Source organism: Podarcis filfolensis (genome assembly GCF_964270895.1).
Source record: "Podarcis filfolensis genome assembly, chromosome: 2".
Lineage (NCBI taxonomy): Eukaryota > Metazoa > Chordata > Lepidosauria > Squamata > Lacertidae > Podarcis > Podarcis filfolensis.
Window position 1 is genome coordinate 76,145,031 of NC_139605.1, and position 18,843 is coordinate 76,163,873.

Sequence of the window (18,843 nt, forward strand, 5' to 3'; positions counted from 1 at the left end):
GAGTTCTAGTGCTTTGAAAGAAGAAGAAGAAAAAATTCTCTATCCACTTTCACCGCACCGTACATATGTTTATACAGTGGTACCTCGGGTTAAGTACTTAATTTGTTCCGGAGGTCCATACTTAACTTGAAACTGTTCTTAACCTGAAGCACCACTTTAGCTAATGGGGCCTCCTACTGCTGCCGCGCTGCCGGAGCACGATTTCTGTTCTCATCCCGAAGCAAAGTTCTTAACCTGAAGCACTATTTCTGGGTTAGCGGAGTATGTAACCTGAAGCATATGTAACCTGAAGCATATGTAACCCGAGGTACCACTGTACACCTCTATCACTCATGTTTTCTCAATACTAGAAAGCTCCAAACATTGGAACCTTTCCTCAAAGGGGAGTTGCATAGATTTGTAGAGCCACAGTTCTATTTTCAATTCCTTCCTAATGATCCCTAGGATGGAATTCACTTTTTTCACAGTTGCAATGAATCGGGTATCCACTACAATCCCAAGGCTGTTCCTTATCAGCCACCCCCATTTAGAAACCATAAGCATATATGTGGAATATATTTTTTATGCCCCAGCATGCACCACTTGACACCTTTTTACATTGAAATTGCATTTGCCATTTTACTATCCATTCACCAAGTTCAGAGAGGTAATTTTTGGAGATCTTTACAATCCCATTTTGCTTTAACCGCCCTGTACAATTTCATGTTGTCAGCAAACTTGGCTCCCTCTCTGCTCACCCCCAACTCTAGAATTTGTCTGCAGCACTCTTAAAAAGAGCTTAATGAGAGTTTAGCTGTGTCACCTTTTCTTAGGTATATTTTCAACCCTGTTGTTAACATAGCAAGGACACACCTTTAGGTGTGATTGTAGCTGCATTGCCTGTCATGGTTGAATGACATTTTTTCTTGTTGGGACAGAAAAGATGTCAAGAAAGGTGGATGCCTTTAAAATAGCCTACAGTTTCTCAATAAATCTTCATAGATGATTTTGTTTCCTGGCTAGATGCAAGAGTAAAGTACGTTTGTTAGTTTATTTATATTTAAGATTTCTTCTCCACCCTTCACTATAAAGAGTATCATTAGACTTTGATCCTAACTGACAAATGATGGGCAAAGTCCATCAATAATGAGCCTATTCAGCTCTCATTGACCAATGGTATTGTCACTCCTCTTTTCTCAGTATTATTTATGTTCATCTTTGCTTTGTTTACTCTCATTCGCTCTCCAGATATTAACTAAAATCTGCAGCAGCTGCTCCTGTTTCACATGAAAATTTGAATTGGCTGTTATTATGGCATGAGAATGCTGGAATAGTTTATCCAATTACAGTCTTGGCAGCAGTGTGCCACATTGTCTGCATCTGTGGGGTTGAATTGAACAGTGTCCCCTACAGTTAGTGGGTTCCGAGCTAGTTCAGATGTACAGTATTGTGCAACCAGGTTTACACTATGTAAACAAATTTTTAAGAGCCATTGGGCTCAATCTCTCTGCTGTGATATGCCATGATGCTTATCCCCTTCTGGTTTCTGGCAAACCACAGAAGGAGAAAGGCACAAGAACTTACTGGTTCTTAAAAGTATATTCATTGTTGAGAATGAAGCCCCTTGATAAATACCTGGAGCCTGACCTTTAGCCTTTGACTGGACATCAGAGCAGCACCCTCTGCTTTCTGTACTTCAGATTTCTGCGTCTCCATCTTCAGGTTCTTCTGACTTCTGGGAAACACATCATAGGAACACAGGAAGCTGCCTTATGCAGAGTCAAATCATTGGTCTATCTAGCAGACTGACAGTACTTCTACAGGATTCCAGACAAGGGACCTTTTCAGCCTTTTTGGAAATGCCAGGGATCGAACCTGGAACCTCCTGTATGCAAAACAGATGCACTACCACTGAGTTATAGGCCTTACTTGAGACCATATATGCCATTCATTGTGTTTTCTAGTAAAGTTGAAAACATTTATTTCATTAGTCATACATGACTCTGTCTGTCTCTCTGTCTCTGGGTAATTATATTTTTATATATATATATATATATATATATATATATATATATATATATATATATATTTGTGTAAAGAAAATGGAAAGTTTTATAAAATTTAACAACCCAGCTAATAAAACACTTGGAAGATATAAAAGAATCACAGGGTATAATTAACAGGTTGGCCATTTTTATTATTGTTTTAAGTGATCATCTGTCCTACAGTTGAAAGTAAAAACAGATTTGTGAGGTACACCTAAAAATCTATTTTGCTTGAGGGAGAGATCTAAATGAGGGTGAGGATTCTTGCTCTGTGTTTGCAGTCATGGGGTTGTTTTCTATCACATGGTGGTGTATGTTTTCATTCCACATAATGGGAAGGGATAGAGACAGAATTTTTTTTACTGTGTTCTGTGATGTGGGAGTATTGTCTCCCCCCCCCCTTTGCTGTCTGATGAGAAAGAGGAAGGAGCTAATTCAGAATGCTCTTAGTGTATTATATGTAAATAAAGTAGATTAGCCAAAATGCTGAGCTACTGAGTTTGTTACGTAGGTTCCTTAAGCGTGCTGATGCCTTTTGGTATCAGTTGCTGTGATGTTTGGGCTGAAGAAAGCTTTTGAAGCTCCCGAATGACCGACCAGGAGGGAGAGAACATGCCAGTCAGGCATGTGTCTCTGCCAGGGTCCTACACACGAGTAGGATGATCCTAACAAAGGACATATACAGTACTAAGAAATTGCATAATTCGCTTTCTAAGTGGATTCTGTTTTAGAAGCAAATAAGAGTTGTCAATTATAACTGCTAAAATACCTTTACAAATAGAGTTTAATTGGCCAAATGATCAAAGCAATCAAGTTCTGAACAAAACATTAGGTAAGTTTTTGTTAATGGATTTCCAACATAAGGGGTTAGCAGTAATATGTCAGTTATTTGAATATATTTGTGTTATTCATATTGTGGTTTTTCTGTTTATATAATGTCTGATATACTTGGCATTTAAAACTTGATTCTTCATGTAGTTGAAAGGAAGATTCTTCATGTAGTTGAAAGTCTCAGACTAGCTCTTCCATAGAACTATTTGGTTCAAACCAGCTATGAAGTAGCTAGTGCTGAACAGATTAAAACTTGCCACTGTGTGTTAACAAGCCGTCAGATTTGCAAGCATATAAAATAAAACTGTATTTAAAAAAATCTAGTATGGGGACAGATTTGGGTAGTCACAAGGACCATGATGAAAATAGTAGGGGAATGCTAAAGATAATTCCAAACCAAATCGGCAAGGAATATCAGAGTAGAGCTCCTGTGCTTCTGTACTCTGATAGAACTCCACTGAGGTCAAAGAAGAAGTGAAGTTAAATGCATTAATATAATTAATGTGCATGCTTTTTTGTTGTTTAAATAGAGGCTGCTGGGAAGTAACTCTAATTATGTGAGCTTCACTTGAAATGTAAATAGCTTTGGAGAGGCAACTTATTATCGGTCCCCACTCTCCATGGTCCTGAGATAGCACAGGCTTCCCAGCAGCTACTATTTACAGAACAAAAAAAAATATGTATGTTAATTGCATTCACATAATTAATGTCACGTCCAGCTTGACCTTAATGCCATGTCTGGTTTGGGATTGCATAAGGGAAACAGAAAATGTTGCTAAAATGTTCTAGCTCTCCAGTTTAGTTTAATTTATGTAGTAGAGTGATCTTGGGGCAGACCACTACAACATAACAGTAAAATACAATCAACACCTGTTACTGACAGATCAATTTGTCATGTACACCCAATATATTCAGAAACCCTATTTAAAAGCCTGGAGGAAGAGAACTTGTCTTCTGGTGGTGCCAGGAAATAGATAGAGGAGGAATCATCATGAGGAGGGAGGGTGTTCCACAACTGGGGTGCCATTACTGGAATATTCTCTGGCACATCATAGATCTCCTAACCTCAGTTAGTGTTGGCACTGTAAGAAGGAAGTGCTAGCCCAGGCCTAGGCAAATTTGGCCCTCCAGATGTTTTGGGAGTACAACTCCCACAGTCCCTAGCTAACAGGACCAGTGGTCAGGGATGGTGGGAATTGTAATCTCAAAACATCTGGAGGGCCAAGTTTGCCTATGGCCATCCTAGCCCACCACCAAAGACCAAACAAGGCTTTATGGGTATCTTGATTATTAGTATCATGATTGATACCTACCTCTGCTTTTGGTAGATTTTGGTTGAGTGCATGAGAAACTATGGATATGGGCCTCTGGCTGTCAGGCTCAGTTCAGTGTTGAGGCCTGCATCTAGAACACTCACAGCTTACACCACTGGTCCTCCTAACCTGGCTGGTCAGACCCTCTCTGTTTCTGAGTCGTGGCAAGTGCTTTTATTTTGGTTCATGAAAGTTATCAAGAATATATCATATTTAAATATATGTAAACCATATGAAGATACTAGTGACACAATGTTTTGATAATGCTTATTGGATATGACACAAGTTATCAGTTGACCTGGACTTTCAGAGTTAAAGGTTTCTTCAGAAGCAGATTAAATGTCAGAAACAGATTCTAGGGAGGAAGAAAATTTAAGTATATATTTTAAGTATTGTTTTCACATTTCACTCAGGCCATGTATAAGACAATATAATCCTTTCTTGTGTATATAGAGAGAAAGATGTCCCAAGGAAAAGGAAGGCAGTATCTTATTAAGACCTGTAGTCTACCTTGGGAAGAGGAAGAAAGGGTCAGGTGGATCAGGAATTCACCCATGGTCCCTTAACCATGTAGGACTCTGTCTTGTAGTGGCCAGCCAATGTGATCGGCTCCTTTCTACTTCATCTGAGCCTTGTTTCCATATTCAAACACTTCCTCTCCTATGGTCTCTTATAAAATGGGAGCTGGGTTCACAACCTTTTTTTATTCAGGAAGGTAGCCGTGTTGGTCTGATGCAGTTGAAATTAAAAAAAATAAATAAATTGTCCAGTAGCACCTTAGAGACCAACTAAGGTGCTACTGGACAATTTTTTTATTTATTTCAACTGTTTTTTATGTTTTCCTTCAGTGCCTATGTTCAATAAACCATGTGTTAAATTCAGAGTAGCACTAAACAGATTGCATTCATTGCTTTTCCTTTCAGAACTTAGTGAAATAAAAATTTTCCTTGTTCAGAAAACTTTATTGAAAATGTTGTCTATAAACATATTTTGCATAAAGAATCCAAATATAAACAGATGTAGTCTTCCAGTATATTTTTATTTTGCTCACATTAATAGTACAGTGGTACCTCTGGATACGAACAGGATCCGTTCCGGAGCCCTGTTCACATCCTGAAGCGAATGCAACCCACGTCCATGGGTTGCGATTGGCCACTTCCGCACATGCGTGTGACGTCAATTTGACCGTCTGCGCGAATGGCGAAACCCGGAAGTAACACGTTCCGTTACTTCGGAGTCGCCACGGAGTGTAACCCGAAAGCACTCAACCTGAAGCAACTTCAACCCGAGGTATGACTGTAATCTAGTACTTTTCTAAGCAATAGCTAGCAATTTATACAAAATAATATACAAAATAACTAGCTGATGTACAAAATGGTTGGAGTTGGATGGTTCATTTTACACACTAATTGTTATTAGCTAAATTCACACATTAACTGTAACATATATAGAAAAAAATGCAGCTGTCTCAAATAAATTTGATTAGCTCATATAACTTGAGCAAAACTAAACAATGACAAAGTTACACCCAAATGTTCCCAATAATAAGTCTCAGCTTTACGTCTAAAGAAAGCACTGCTGGCCCAGCTGCTAAATTCCACATCTCTTTTGAAAAACTGGTGGATTAGAAGCTAAGGAACACAAAATATTATAACATTTTTTTGTTGCTGTTAACGATACTAACACAAACATGGGCTGCCCTTCCTCAATCACACTCCCAGTTTGTTAACTGATACTGTATATTAATGTATTTTGTTTTCTTCTGTTAGATCCTATTAAGGTTGTGATGTACTTAGATGAAGTGCCCAGGATAGTGTATAGAAATTATATCTGTGGAATCTTGTTATCAGGGAGAGAACAGTGATGAGGTGATGCTGGTTCCTAGAGCCTCGACTTCCTTAAGGTCCTATGTGTAAAGAGAGAATAACTGTGGCTTTAGTCCTGCTGTATCTGTGGGTTTCAGCAGTTATCTAAGGGCTTAGTATGAGTGATTTTCACAAATCTCAAATCAGTCATAAAGTGTAACTGGTGTGTCTAAAGAAGCTCTTGGAGTTTGTACTATATGGCTCACTTCTTCTGCATAGGGTTTTTAAATGAACCATAACATAGGAAATTAAAGGCTGAGAAAGAAATAGTTTGGTAATATAACAAAGGAGCAATAATATAAATGGTATGCCTATTTCAGAACCTAGATGCTTAGTGGAAAGAGAAGTGTCTTTTTATACACTATGTGCTATTCTGCCTGCAACTGAATAAATCCGGACTTGAGCATCGTAGCATGCTCTGATGTAACTCCTTGGAAATGGAACAAAAAGGAAAGAAGTGTTTGGAGTAATGGAACAAGCACAATGTAATGGTAGAAGGTGAAAACTATATTGCAGATGTGAATACAGTCATAGATACGAACAATGCTGGAATTGGATCCTTCAAGATCTCCAATATATCTTAGCACGGTATAAATGAGGGCATCTTTAAAGTTTCAAAAAAGCAGGGTTTCCATACTTAGAAACCAGTTGTAATTAGCAGTGTGTGATCCTGGGTTTGCTTCAAAAGCCATGTGGGTTTTCAAATTTTCCTGTTGAATACTCAAAAAACCTGGAGTTTTCAGTTCAACAGGATCCCTCTCTTTGCCCTGTGCCCTCTGTCATATTTTCTCGGGATAGGAGTGTGGCAACAGGCAGAGAAAGGCTTCTTAGACACAAAAGTTAAAATTTGAAAAGAAAGCTTGGGTTCAAGGTTTACTGCAATTGTCCCCGTCCCCCCAAAGATCAGACTCTTAAAAAAAACAAACCCTGAAAGATTCTGTGTGTAGAGTACCATTTGTAAACCTTTATTGTTCATAACATTTGCTGTCCTGGAAGAGTCTCCAAATAATCTTTGTTAACTTTGGTCATTCTTTATTTAGGCGGCTGAACAGAAATAAACTTCAAGTTCTTCCAGAGCTGCTTTTTCAGAACACGCTGAAACTGACCAGACTGTAAGTATAGTTTTTATTTTTGGCATAGTATAAGTGCTTTGTTTGGTTCTTTAGTCAGCAATTTTGGCTGTGAGGTTTTGGTATGATGCCTTCTTGAAGTGGATTTTGAGCTGTGTCTTGGTTTATTGTACAAACTCTTTGCTGAAAAACATATTCAAGTAACAAATTTGAGAAACATTTCCTTCTCCTTTTACTGGTGCTGTAGATTTATTTAGAAATTGAAGGTTGCTGATGTTACAACTCCTTTTCAATATATTCTATACAGGAGGAGTCTGAGAAGTTGGTAACCACAAAGAGAGTGGTTTTGGTATATTCATGCTGTGATTACAGCTGTGCTGTAATCACTTACGTTTCTTGATGGAAATATCTCTTATGTCTCTGTGATGATTGTCACTTGTCACGTGTCTTGAAATATTTGCAAGATATGGGTTAACTTGAATTTAAGAGCCAGTGTGGTGTAGTGGTTAAGAGCGGTAGTCTCGTAATCTGGGGAACCGGGTTCGCGTCTCCGCTCCTCCACATGCAGCTGCTGGGTGACCTTGGGCCAGTCACACTTCTTTGAAGTCTCTCAGCCCCACTCACCTCACAGAGTGTTTGTTGTGGGGGAGGAAGGGAAAGGAGAATGTTAGCCGCTTTGAGACTCCTGAAAGGGAGTGAAAGGCGGGATATCAAATCCAAACTCTTCTTCTTCTTCTTCTTAAGCAAGAATGGTCAAGCCATTGAATTTGCAGCCTCGCCTAACTTAAATTTACAGTACAGTGATTTATAAGAGAAATGGGAAAAGCAGCCCTAGTGAGGGGATGGGAAGGAGTGGCGGATTCTTTACCACATGGAAAGCCCTGCTGGCTGCTGCAGGCCAGAGGGAATGGGATGGGGAAGGGACGGAACGGAACGGGACAGGACAGGATGGGATGCACACATTGTTTTCTTCTAGTGGAGCTAGGCCAGCTCCAGATGGGGGGAAGGGCACAAAGTCCCCCAGGAAATCCACAGAGTTTCCCAAAGCAACCAGGACCCTACCTCTCAGCCTTCCCAGAAACACTCTTTTTCAGGGTATTTTCACAGTCTACGACTGGTGGTAGCTTACTGTCCGCTTGAGTGGAGCAGAAGTCTCTCCTGTGGCAGAACAGTCCCACTCCCCACAGCACCCTGGTCAGCAGTGATATACTCTTCTGACAGGGACTAGTGGAGAGGTGATTGTGCACCATCCTCCCCAGTCATTAGCACTAGGTGTGGGGTGGTTAGGATAGATGTGTTGGAACATTTTCTGCCCCCGACATTCTGAAAGACTTTACTCTGATAGCTCACATACAAAAAGGTTTTTCCAAGTTTATGAAAAGGTACGTTTGCAAAAGAATCCCATTCACTATAAAAGCTTAAATTAAAAATGCTGTTGATAATCTGGCAGTCACAGCATATGCATGGCTCTCAGAATATTAATAGACCTAGCAATCAGCCAGCATTCAGCATTCACCTTTTTCCTGTCCTCTGTGCCAGTCAATAAGTTGATCTTTTGTTTCTAGCCAAAGTTAACTATAGCAAAGATGATAAAGGTTGTTTGAAGAATGCCAGGTATTTCCTACAAGAAGATAACTTCATTTTCACAAAAAAATGTGAAGTTAAGCTTTGCAAATATTTTTACTGTACAAGAATGAAGCACTAAAAGGTAACAACTCTCTTGTCTACTGAGACAAAGTTTCCCTGGATTTTAGTGTCAACTCCTTCAAACATGGGCTTTTCATTACTTATACTTCCAGTAGCTATTTAATTAAGAACTTCAAATTTTCAAATGTAGCTGAATACAAATATGTTGTGCCTTGGTATTTTCTCCAGCAACTTACATAACTATGAGGAAGGTATGCATCCTCTGAAGGTATAAATGAAACAAATAAACCACTTGGACAGCTCTGTAAAAGCCAAAGTTATAAGGAAGCAATCAAATTATAGTATCTTTCAATACAGAATATGTCTGCAACATCTATAATTATTTCTATGGTCCCTTGTAACATCTGTTTGATATTACTGGTAGGAATATACAGGAGACTCAACCTTAAAATGGAACAAGCATCTTGTTAAAGGAGTTTGATGCATGCCTTATTCTATCCTTTCTTGCCAGGAGGAGGAGTCTGGAGTTCATACATTGCATGTTTGCTTTTTCTTCCAAGGTCATTTTATTAAAGTTTTATGATACTTTACTTATACTTTCCTGCCCCCAATATAAAAGGCAAAGCATTTTTAAAAGGTCAGGAAGAAGAGGGAGAGGGGAGGGAGATAGAAATGTCTGAATTGAGGTACTTGTAACTGAATCACTTCTGTTTCAATCTATACCACTTCTAGAAAATGATTCTTGAAATAGACATTCAGATCGCTGCATCCACATATAAGTAATAAAGAAGTTAGTGGGCTAGACAGTGTTCATTGTTTAGTTATGTGATCAAAACAAAGTTAACATTTATGATTTCCATCTAACAATGGATATCAAGTTTCATTGATATTTGAAAAACCAAAACTTGTACCTTGAACAGTTGAGCCCTGCCAACCATACAACTTGCGGGAAGACTAGTAAGCTTTTCTCCTTGCACATACTTCCTCCTTGGGTAATGCTCAAATTGTTTTTCTGGTTTTTTGGTGGTGATGGTGAGCCATCAACAAGCATCAGTTTGAACTTAATAGTTCCTTCTGAATGACTGCATCAAGTTTTAATTACTATATCAGGCTAACAGAACATCTGTATATGATGTATTGTTGTTTGTACCAGCACGAGCATAGCAGCAGTGGCAGACTTTGGGCTTTAAAATTTCAGTGGCAACCTGTACAATGCCAAAGTTCAGTACACACAACTCCTCTCACCTTCCGTTGGTCATCATTTTTGTGACGCCTCCTGCAGTGCCCTCTCAGCTTTGTGCCCAATGCAGGTGAACTGGTTGTGCTCCCCTAAATCTGCCTCTGGCAGCAACAAGAAGCTCAGAGGACTTTTGTGAAAGGAGGCAGGATCCTCTGAGGCCTTTACTTGGTTTCCTTAAGTTTAGCAGCGTAATACCAGAACTACTGTGTCAACATCCTTCTTCATCTTGGTTTTGGCCAGGTTATGGGAATTTGATGGAACCTAAATAGTAAAGGATGGCATGAAATTTCTAATCATGATTTAACATGTCATAGTGTTGATGATCCTCTTTTGGTTTGACTAAGGTAGATATCATTTACCTGGGAGTAACCCGCCTAAAGTAGGTTGGTTTTACTTTTGGACTAACAAGTCTTCTTTTTTAAGTCACTTGTGCTAGTGACCATTAAGTACATTATTCTGTTATGCCCTCTTACTTACAACCAGCCCAGGAAGTGGTGTTGACTGTCAGCTTCTTCCTCCTCCACCACCTCTTCTTTAGTCTCAGTGTTGTCCTTGTAGAACTCAGCAGGCAGGAGGGTAGAACAAAACTAGAATTAGTTGGATCTTTCTGTCCTTTGCTCTGGCCCCACCTACTATTTTTCCCTCTGTCTTCCACCTTACTAGTCCCAGTGAACACCAGCGCCCACTCTTCTGTTGTAAGGAATTCTTTGAATTAATTGAGAAGTACCAGAGGTACTTTCTTTTATGTGTATGCACAGTTATACAAACAAAAATGTCTATCATTGGTGTGGTGCTTCTTTTTGCTCCCATGTGGTTCATCTAACTGCTTTTTAATTGTGTCTAGTTTGACATATTCCTGTTGTTATTGTTGGGTTTTGATAACAGTTCACCATGATAGCTCACTGATTATTGTGCAATACATTTCCCATAGGTTTAAGAATAATTTGGTAGAATGTAGGTGAAGATGGATTAGATTGTGGTTGTGAGATGGGGAAACAAAAGTGAAGTCAAACTTCAACTGGCGAAGTTGACAGTTTGGGGCAATATTTCCTACACCTTCAATTCTCTTTCAACCTTATGTCTTAAAGTAGGTAGCAATTACTTTAAAGCAAATAAAAAACCCCAATAAAACTAGCAAGATAAAATTGGAAAATTATGTTAAAACTGATTAAAAATTACCCCATAAACCTTCCTTTTAGAAAGCTAGCTCCAATCAAGCCCAAGACCTTCAAACCCAACAAGAGCTAGAAGAGGAATAAATAAGACTATGCAGAAAAACAGCAGGTCCTTCCTTTAAATTAGCGGTGAGCTGAAACAATTGATTTAGTTTTGCTCTTCTTATTTTTTTAAAGAGCATTTCTAATTTCAAACATGCATTTCCAATCAAGTGCCCCCTTGAAATGATGTCTATTAAACATTGTCCTGGTTATTAGAAGGAACTGCACAAAAGCCTGTCAAGACTATTATTTGTAAAGGTCCCAGAGAACTGTAGGAAAGATCTAGCTTCTAGCACCTTGGGAACAAGAAGCTTGTCTCTCCCGTAACTTGTCTCTGGAAAGCTCCTTGGCTCAAATGACGCACAGCTTGCACAGAGGCACTTTTACATACCCTGCTATATCTCTCCCCTTTGTATCTACTTTTAACATTACAATAAAGCAAAAAAGAAATTTCTTCTGAAGCCTAGTTGTGTACTTGTTGTGAACGTGGTGGGACAGGGCTGTTCCTAATATCTGTGCCCTAACTGCTTAGGGCTAAATATATAAAAACAGCACCTTGAAGTGTGCCTTGACATTACTTGGGATCTGATGCAGACGAGAGCCTTTTTCGCACTGTGCAGTTATTTAGAGAGAGAAAGCTAACCTTGTGAGGCAAGTGCCTTGTGAGAATGTGCCCTTAAATTAAAGGTCCCCTCTCATGTGAGAGCAGGCGCAAGTGGCTCACCTTGTAAACGAGCTCAAATGATTAAGCACTGCCAGGGCAAAATGAACATGACCATATTAAGCAGAGGTTGCTATGGTTTTGGCTCATTCAGGAATTGCGGCTTTACTGTGTACAGATCCCAGCAGGTCTGCTCAGAAGATGGTAAATAATTACAAGGAACACCAGTTCTCCTGGGGGCACTTCAGGTTTGAAAGGATGTTCACTAGGTCAGAGGTGAGAACTACAGACTGCTGAGAGGCTCTTGTACCATTTATCAAGCTGGAGCTATTTTTATTGCTTGCATTGCGTGCTGACTCTAAATGGCATAATTTGAACAAAATCATGTCTGGAAAAGTGACTCTGGTTGCAAATCCTTATGGCACCTTTCGGTTCAGTCTACTCCAAGTGAGGCAGAGGGCTCTGTTTATTTTCTTGAAGTATGAAAGGAACGTTAACAAATTATCTGAAATGAGTAGGAAACAAATGAGGGGATGTCAGAAAGTGAATAATCGAGGTTCCATCCTGGATTTCCAGTCTCCCCTGTGTGAAGTTAGCTACTCAAAACTAATATGTGCAGATGTTTCCCTTTTTTTCTAATGTGGCAAAATGGAAAGAGAAGCAACAGTGAATGTAAAGGGATAATCATGAGTTTCAAATAGACTGGTTGATTTTGTTTTGTTTTGTGTTGTTTTTTTAAAAAAACCAACAACACACCACTGATAACTAGCAAGGATTTTGTTGTATAGGAAATGTCTTCACAATGTTCAGAAAGAGAACTCTTAATTCTCTTAACAGAACAGAACAAAAAATATTTTCTCTCTTTTTGTCGTCTTCTTCTGCCCATTTAGTGGTTAGAATTTTCTTCTGAAAATCATACTTAATGTAGATACCAGATTGTGCAGTAACTGAAAGCAAGTGTAAACTGTTCATAGACTGTAGCACTGGTACAAGAATACCTGGGTTTAAATCTCCACACAGACGAATTCATAGACTTGTGTAGCATCAAACAAGGTTTTCCAGTGAACATTCACATGTCCATGCACAGCAGCCAATCCTGTAACAGGTGTTTTCAAACATCTATTTGTATTAATACCATTCATTTTTCCATGTGCATTTAAACCAAAAATTAAGTGTGCACTTGTGCATTTGTAATGTGCTCTTCTGTCCTTGGTAGCTAGTCAAAATATGTGTTTGCTATTGACCTAGCCCTTGCTTCTAGGGGCAAGGTAATTCTTTTTTAAAAAATAAAATAAAATATAAGAAACATGTAATATTCTGAAATATACAACAATGCATGATAATACCAAATCCCAGGTGCAGGTGAGGAGAAGGATTTCCATTTTCCATTTTTTTACATTCTTCTGACATTTAGTTCAGTTTTCGGACTGTCCTTAAAAGTAGCAGGAACTTAATTTTGAGGCCATGCTGATCTGTGAAGGTGTTTGAGCGCCTTCAAGTAAGTTCCTGTACTGCTCTCTAGTTCTGAGCATGCTCCTTTCCCTGGAGGCTGGCATGTGCTTTTTTGTGTGTGGGGGGTGGTTGTTGTTTTTTTTGACCTAGTGCTGACTTCAGAGAGGCTCAGAAAATAGTTTCATTGCTTCCTGAATCTCTCAGAGGCTCACTGTGAAGTCTGGGACAGTTCTTGTCTATTTCTGGGCTCTTCGAGAAGGGCAGAAGCTCTTGCCAGAATGGTGGTTTGTTTTTTTTTAATGGCCTTACCAGTGGTAAGCTGCCCAGAGCATTTATGCACTCTAGGCTAACTACTTATTACTCTAAGAAATATCACTTATTTGTGCTTAGATAAAATTTGATATTCCCATATAGTTGCCTTGAATTTGTTTGAGGGAGGGAAGAAGACACAAATGTAATAAATAATTTGCTAATTGGTAACCTGAACACTAGTTTTCTGGGGTGTGTGTGGATTTTATCTTTCTTTAATAGATTGGCATTTAAATATCACCAGGCATCATTTTGGAAAGTCCTACACACCACCAATACCTATAACCAATACCTATAACCTGAACAAATATTGATCAGTTTTATACAGTCGTACCTTGGTTCTTGAACGTAATCCGTTCTAGAAGTCCGTTTGACTCCCGAAACATTTGAAAACCAAGGAACGTCTTCTGGTTGGCTGCAGTAGCTTCCTGCACTCAAGCAGAAGCAGCGTTGGACATTTGGCTTCTGAAAAACATTCGAAAACCAAAACGTATGAGTACCAAGGCATTCGAGAACCAAGGTACGACTGTATTTTGAAAGTTTCTACAAATATTGGTCAATGGAACATGTACTCAAAACAGTATATAGCCCCAGGTAAAAAACAAAAACAAAACACTATTCTAAGCATGCTGTGAATGGAATGGGGGTGGGGAGTGTACTTCACAAGGGACTTTTCAGAAAAGTGGGGAAACCCATGTGCCATCTACGTTTCTGTTGCTTCATGTGAATTTTACACTGTAGTTTGTAATACCAGTAATTTGTGTGAGGAAAGGACGTAATCACTTGTGCAAGGGAACTATTCTAGTTCACACCAGTAATATATATATATATTGTCTGGTATCAGGTTGTTTCCAGGAGGCTCATACTGTAGAATATTTTATTTGAAGTGAATGCAGGGGAAGAAATTTAAAATCATTGAAACATGAAAAACTCAGACAAATTTCTGCCTGTTTGTTATGATATACATTTGGATGAAAATAGTTGCAAAATACAAATTTAGTACTAAAAATGTAGAAGATAGCCATGCTAGATTGCTTTATAGTATATAGCAAGGAATCTGAAGCTGGCTAAGAAAGCTTCTAGTATATCCAATTTAGTATGTCTGTACTATTTGCAGAGCTTTGCGTGTAAGATGTGAATGAACTTCATAGCCAGATTCAACATAGGCCACAAGAGAGACATCCATCACTGTGACTAGAACCAGCTGAAAGCACAATCTCAGACTGTTGCCTGATAATGGATTTCTTCAAACCAAGGACCTGAAAGCAGTTTAGTTCAGAAACATCCAGAAAATAATTTCTGAAGATAGGAAAAAGGCCTATTTGCAGTTGATGGTGAATTTCCATCTTATACTAGCATGTAAAAAAATATGTGGATAAAAGATGTTTGCTAATCATTTCCTAAAATGTGTTCACTCTAAAATGCTTTTGTTTCTGTCAACAAGTGGAGCATATATATTGTTACTAACTTCAGCCAAAAGAAGTTGAATGTTTCACAGTGGTTAGTACTAGCCATGGTCTGTTGTCTTAACCATGGTTAAGGTGACAGATGTACAATGAAACCATGTTTCACATCCTGATTTGCAAACTAATCCCCTAACCTTCATTTAGGTGATGTAATACTTAGCCATGTGTCAGGGGACTGCCATCGGAACAGGGAAGGGAGGCAGAGGGGCCGTTGGGATACAGGGAACCTCTGAAAATCTTGTGAAGCAGTTCCTCTTCCTGCGGTGGAGAAAGCCACACCTCCAGTGGGGAAGAGGGGAAGGGACCAGAGGATGCTGCTGGGAGCCCCAGCGCCGCACCTTGTCAGTCTGAGGGTGGGGAAAGCCACACCTCCAGGGGAAAGGAGGGGAAAGGGCTAGAGGATGCTGCTAGGAGCCTCAGCACTGCTCCTTGCCAGGCTGGCCAGGAGGGAAACATGCCTCTTCCTTCGCCCACCTTGCGCAGAGGGTTAAAACGCAAAGAAGGAAGGAAACGGCTGGGGGTGACTAAGTTCTTGTGTTGGGGGAGGACCTGGAAGGGACCACTCCTGGATTCTGCTAGCGATTGAGGCAGACATGAACTTGTGGTTCTGCACTGTAAATAGTTTTGCACCAAATAAAACCTGTAAAAGACAGGTCGGAGTCCTGCCTGGTTACTCATGAGAACAACCACTGCCATCTGACACAATGGTTAAAGAAAATCAACCATAGATAACATGTCTGCACAAAACCTTAATTTATTGTATAGCCATTTTATATTGCAAATCAGCTGTTCAGATTCCAGATGAATAGGAAACTGCAAAATCATAAGTCTTCTACTGAAATCTAAAGAATAACATAGGGAAGCTAGCTATGCCATTTTAAACAGTTCAGCTATAGCAAGGATTAAGAAAATTGGGAATTCAAGTTCTCACATAAGCAGGCCTTAAAGGTAAAGGTACCCCTGCCCGTATGGGCCAGTCTTGACAAACTCTAGGGTTGTGCGCTCATCTCACTCTAGAGGCCGGGAGCCAGCGCTGTCCGCAGACACTTCCGGGTCACGTGGCCAGCGTGACAAGCTGCATCTGGCGAGCCAGAACAGCACACGGAAACGCCGTTTACCTTCCCGCTAGTAAACGGTCCCTATTTATCTACTTGCACCCGGGGGTGCTTTCGAACTGCTAGGTTGGCAGGCGCTGGGACGCAGCAACGGGAGCGCACCCCACTGCGGGGATTTGAACCGCTGACCATGCGATCGGCAAGTCCTAGGCGCTGAGGTTTTACCCACAGCGCCACCCACGTCCCTTAGGAATCCCATATTAATGGAGTAGTGAGATAATAGTTGATTTTCACATGTCCTTCTTATGTATGAATATTTTTGGGATCAAGAAGTAAACGGTCTACCAACTATTATAAGTTTGATGGATGTGTCCATGTGTGCAACTTGTGATTAACAGCATAGCAGGTCAGTTTAGCAGCTGCCTCTTTTCTTATTTATATTAAGCTCCTTATTTGTGGCTTTAAAACACTTCCTAAATCCTCATCCACCCCCATCCTTTTCACAACCCTTGGAGAAAACTGAGTAGATCATTTCTCATAGCTAAATCTAGGAAGCATCAACTCAAGTTGTTCTTGACTTCAGGGAGATTTGTTTTGACAGAATTTGAGAGTACTGTACCTGCATAGTGTTTGCTTGCTCACTGTAGCCCTCTTGAAAATGATTGAGGAGGTAGAACATGGATATTAACATGTAGTATATAATTGTTTCCTGTTCCTGTTTTATCTGTAAGCTGCCTTGAGTCCTGTGTCTGGGAACAAATGCTGAGGAAGAAGTTTGTGTAGCTGAAGATGTTATGTCAGTTACACACTGGTTTATAGGTCAATACATAAATATACTCGTTGCTACATAAACTGAGTTTGGAATGTATCTGTAATTCTAGAAATGACTGTTCACATAATTTTGTTTAGGGAAAAATATTCCAATAGGTTGGCTGTGGAAGATGCTGGGTTAATAACTGTGTGTGGATGTGCATGTATGTATGTATATATAGATGATAGATAGATATGCTATCTATCTATCCCCAAAGAAGGTACAAATATACCCTGATGAAACATCAGTGATTACTTATTTCCTGAGTAAGTTCACCTTTCTGTGACAGCACATAAAAGGCTATTTCTAATAGTTCATTCCCTCCTTCTCTTGTACTTCCATGGAAACTTCTGATGATGGAATTAGTACATGCTGTGGTTTTGTGATTGGCTCTTAGGTAACTGACGGGGGGGGGGGGGGAATTGTGTGACACACAGTTCAAAAGACTTTCTGGTAGTTGATTGATTAAAGGGCTTTGTAGTTGGTGAACTAAATAGGCAAGTTTTCATATTAAATATATATTTGCACTGCAAAAAAATTAAAACAAAAAACTATGGAATGATCCCCACTACAGTACTGATAAACAAGAGATTGCCAATAAAATTACCATTGAAATGTAAAACTATTTAAATGCTTTAGCTAATGTACCCTACCTCTTGACTTTTTGATTTGGTAGGATCAAGTCTCAGTGTCCTTGTGTTATATGCTTTCTCTTTTTGTCCCATAGATGTGTTTTAAGAGTTTCATTTGGGAACCTTCTTAACAATGTGTGAATGAATTGTTAGATAAAACTGCATAAAGAAAATAAATTATGTCAGAAAGTTAAGTGCCATTTCTGGCATGTGATCTGAGTGCTACTCTAAATGGAACAGACAGCATTTCTTCCAGAGACACTGATCTGCTAATCCTAATTTGACTAATCCAGAGAAATAAAAGGATGGTGTTTTGTTTTTGTTTTTAAACTATTGTGAATTGGTTATCTGCCAGGGCTCAAATTGAATTGTAAAATCATGGATACCTCATTTATATAAGCAATTGAGGGTTTTATAATGAACATGGGGAAGGTTTTATAAGCAATTACATTTTATTTTAAATATAAATATCTTTGTTTCAAGAGTGAGATTTTAAGTGGAATGCCTGTATTTTTATGCATGTTGTGCACTGCTTTGGGGGTTCTGGTTGGAAAGCCCAAAAGAGATCTTAATAAATAAATAACATTTTCATCATAAACAGTGGTAGATTTATAGGTATGCACAAGTATGTGCAGAATTAGGGTCCCATGTAGCTGATGGGCACCCAAGTTGTTAGTAAACATTGTTTATTGACAGGCTACTTTTGAAACATGATTACAAATAATGACATGCTATTGTTGATTTATAGTATTTTAGTTTGTTGTATTGTTTCCTTTCCTCATTTCTCCTTCTCCCCAGTGAAAGTCAGTGGAGGCTGATCCATCCAGAAAACCAGGACTTAGGCCTATCAAATGAATTGTGAAGGAATTAGTAAAAAAGTTTCCCTCAAAATCTGAAAGCCACACTATTTTCCTCCCAACACATCCTGCCACAATTCATTTCAATGTAGAGAGAGTCCTAGATACTTTTCTGTCAGTCTCCTATTGTCTGACCAGTCAGTTCTCTGTACTACTCAGTCTTGGTCCAAATGTAATGCTATGTCTGGGAGTTCCCACCCATCTGTTTCAGGGGCTGGATGGGACGGGACATTGCAATATTAAATCTGTATGTTAATGGAGCTCCTGGGTATTATCCCTGCTTGTGCAGTTTTTCCTTCCCCCCTGTTGTCCTGATGGCAATCCAGCCACACTAGCAGATCTATTCTGGTAGATCCAATAGCCAATACATTTGTTCTGAACATGCTCAGAGCT

General features: G+C 39.4%; 1 protein-coding gene across 2 annotated transcripts in view; it reads left to right on the top strand.

Annotated features, from left to right (window-relative positions):
• Nucleotides 1-18,843, top strand: part of SLIT3 (slit guidance ligand 3) — a 395,171-nt gene that overhangs the window by 38,392 nt on the left and 337,936 nt on the right. For both annotated transcript variants that reach the window (XM_083596748.1, XM_083596749.1), the window contains exon 4: nt 7,074-7,145. In XM_083596748.1, coding sequence (XP_083452874.1) covers nt 7,074-7,145 — 72 coding nt within the window. The remainder of the gene's footprint in view (nt 1-7,073; nt 7,146-18,843) is intronic.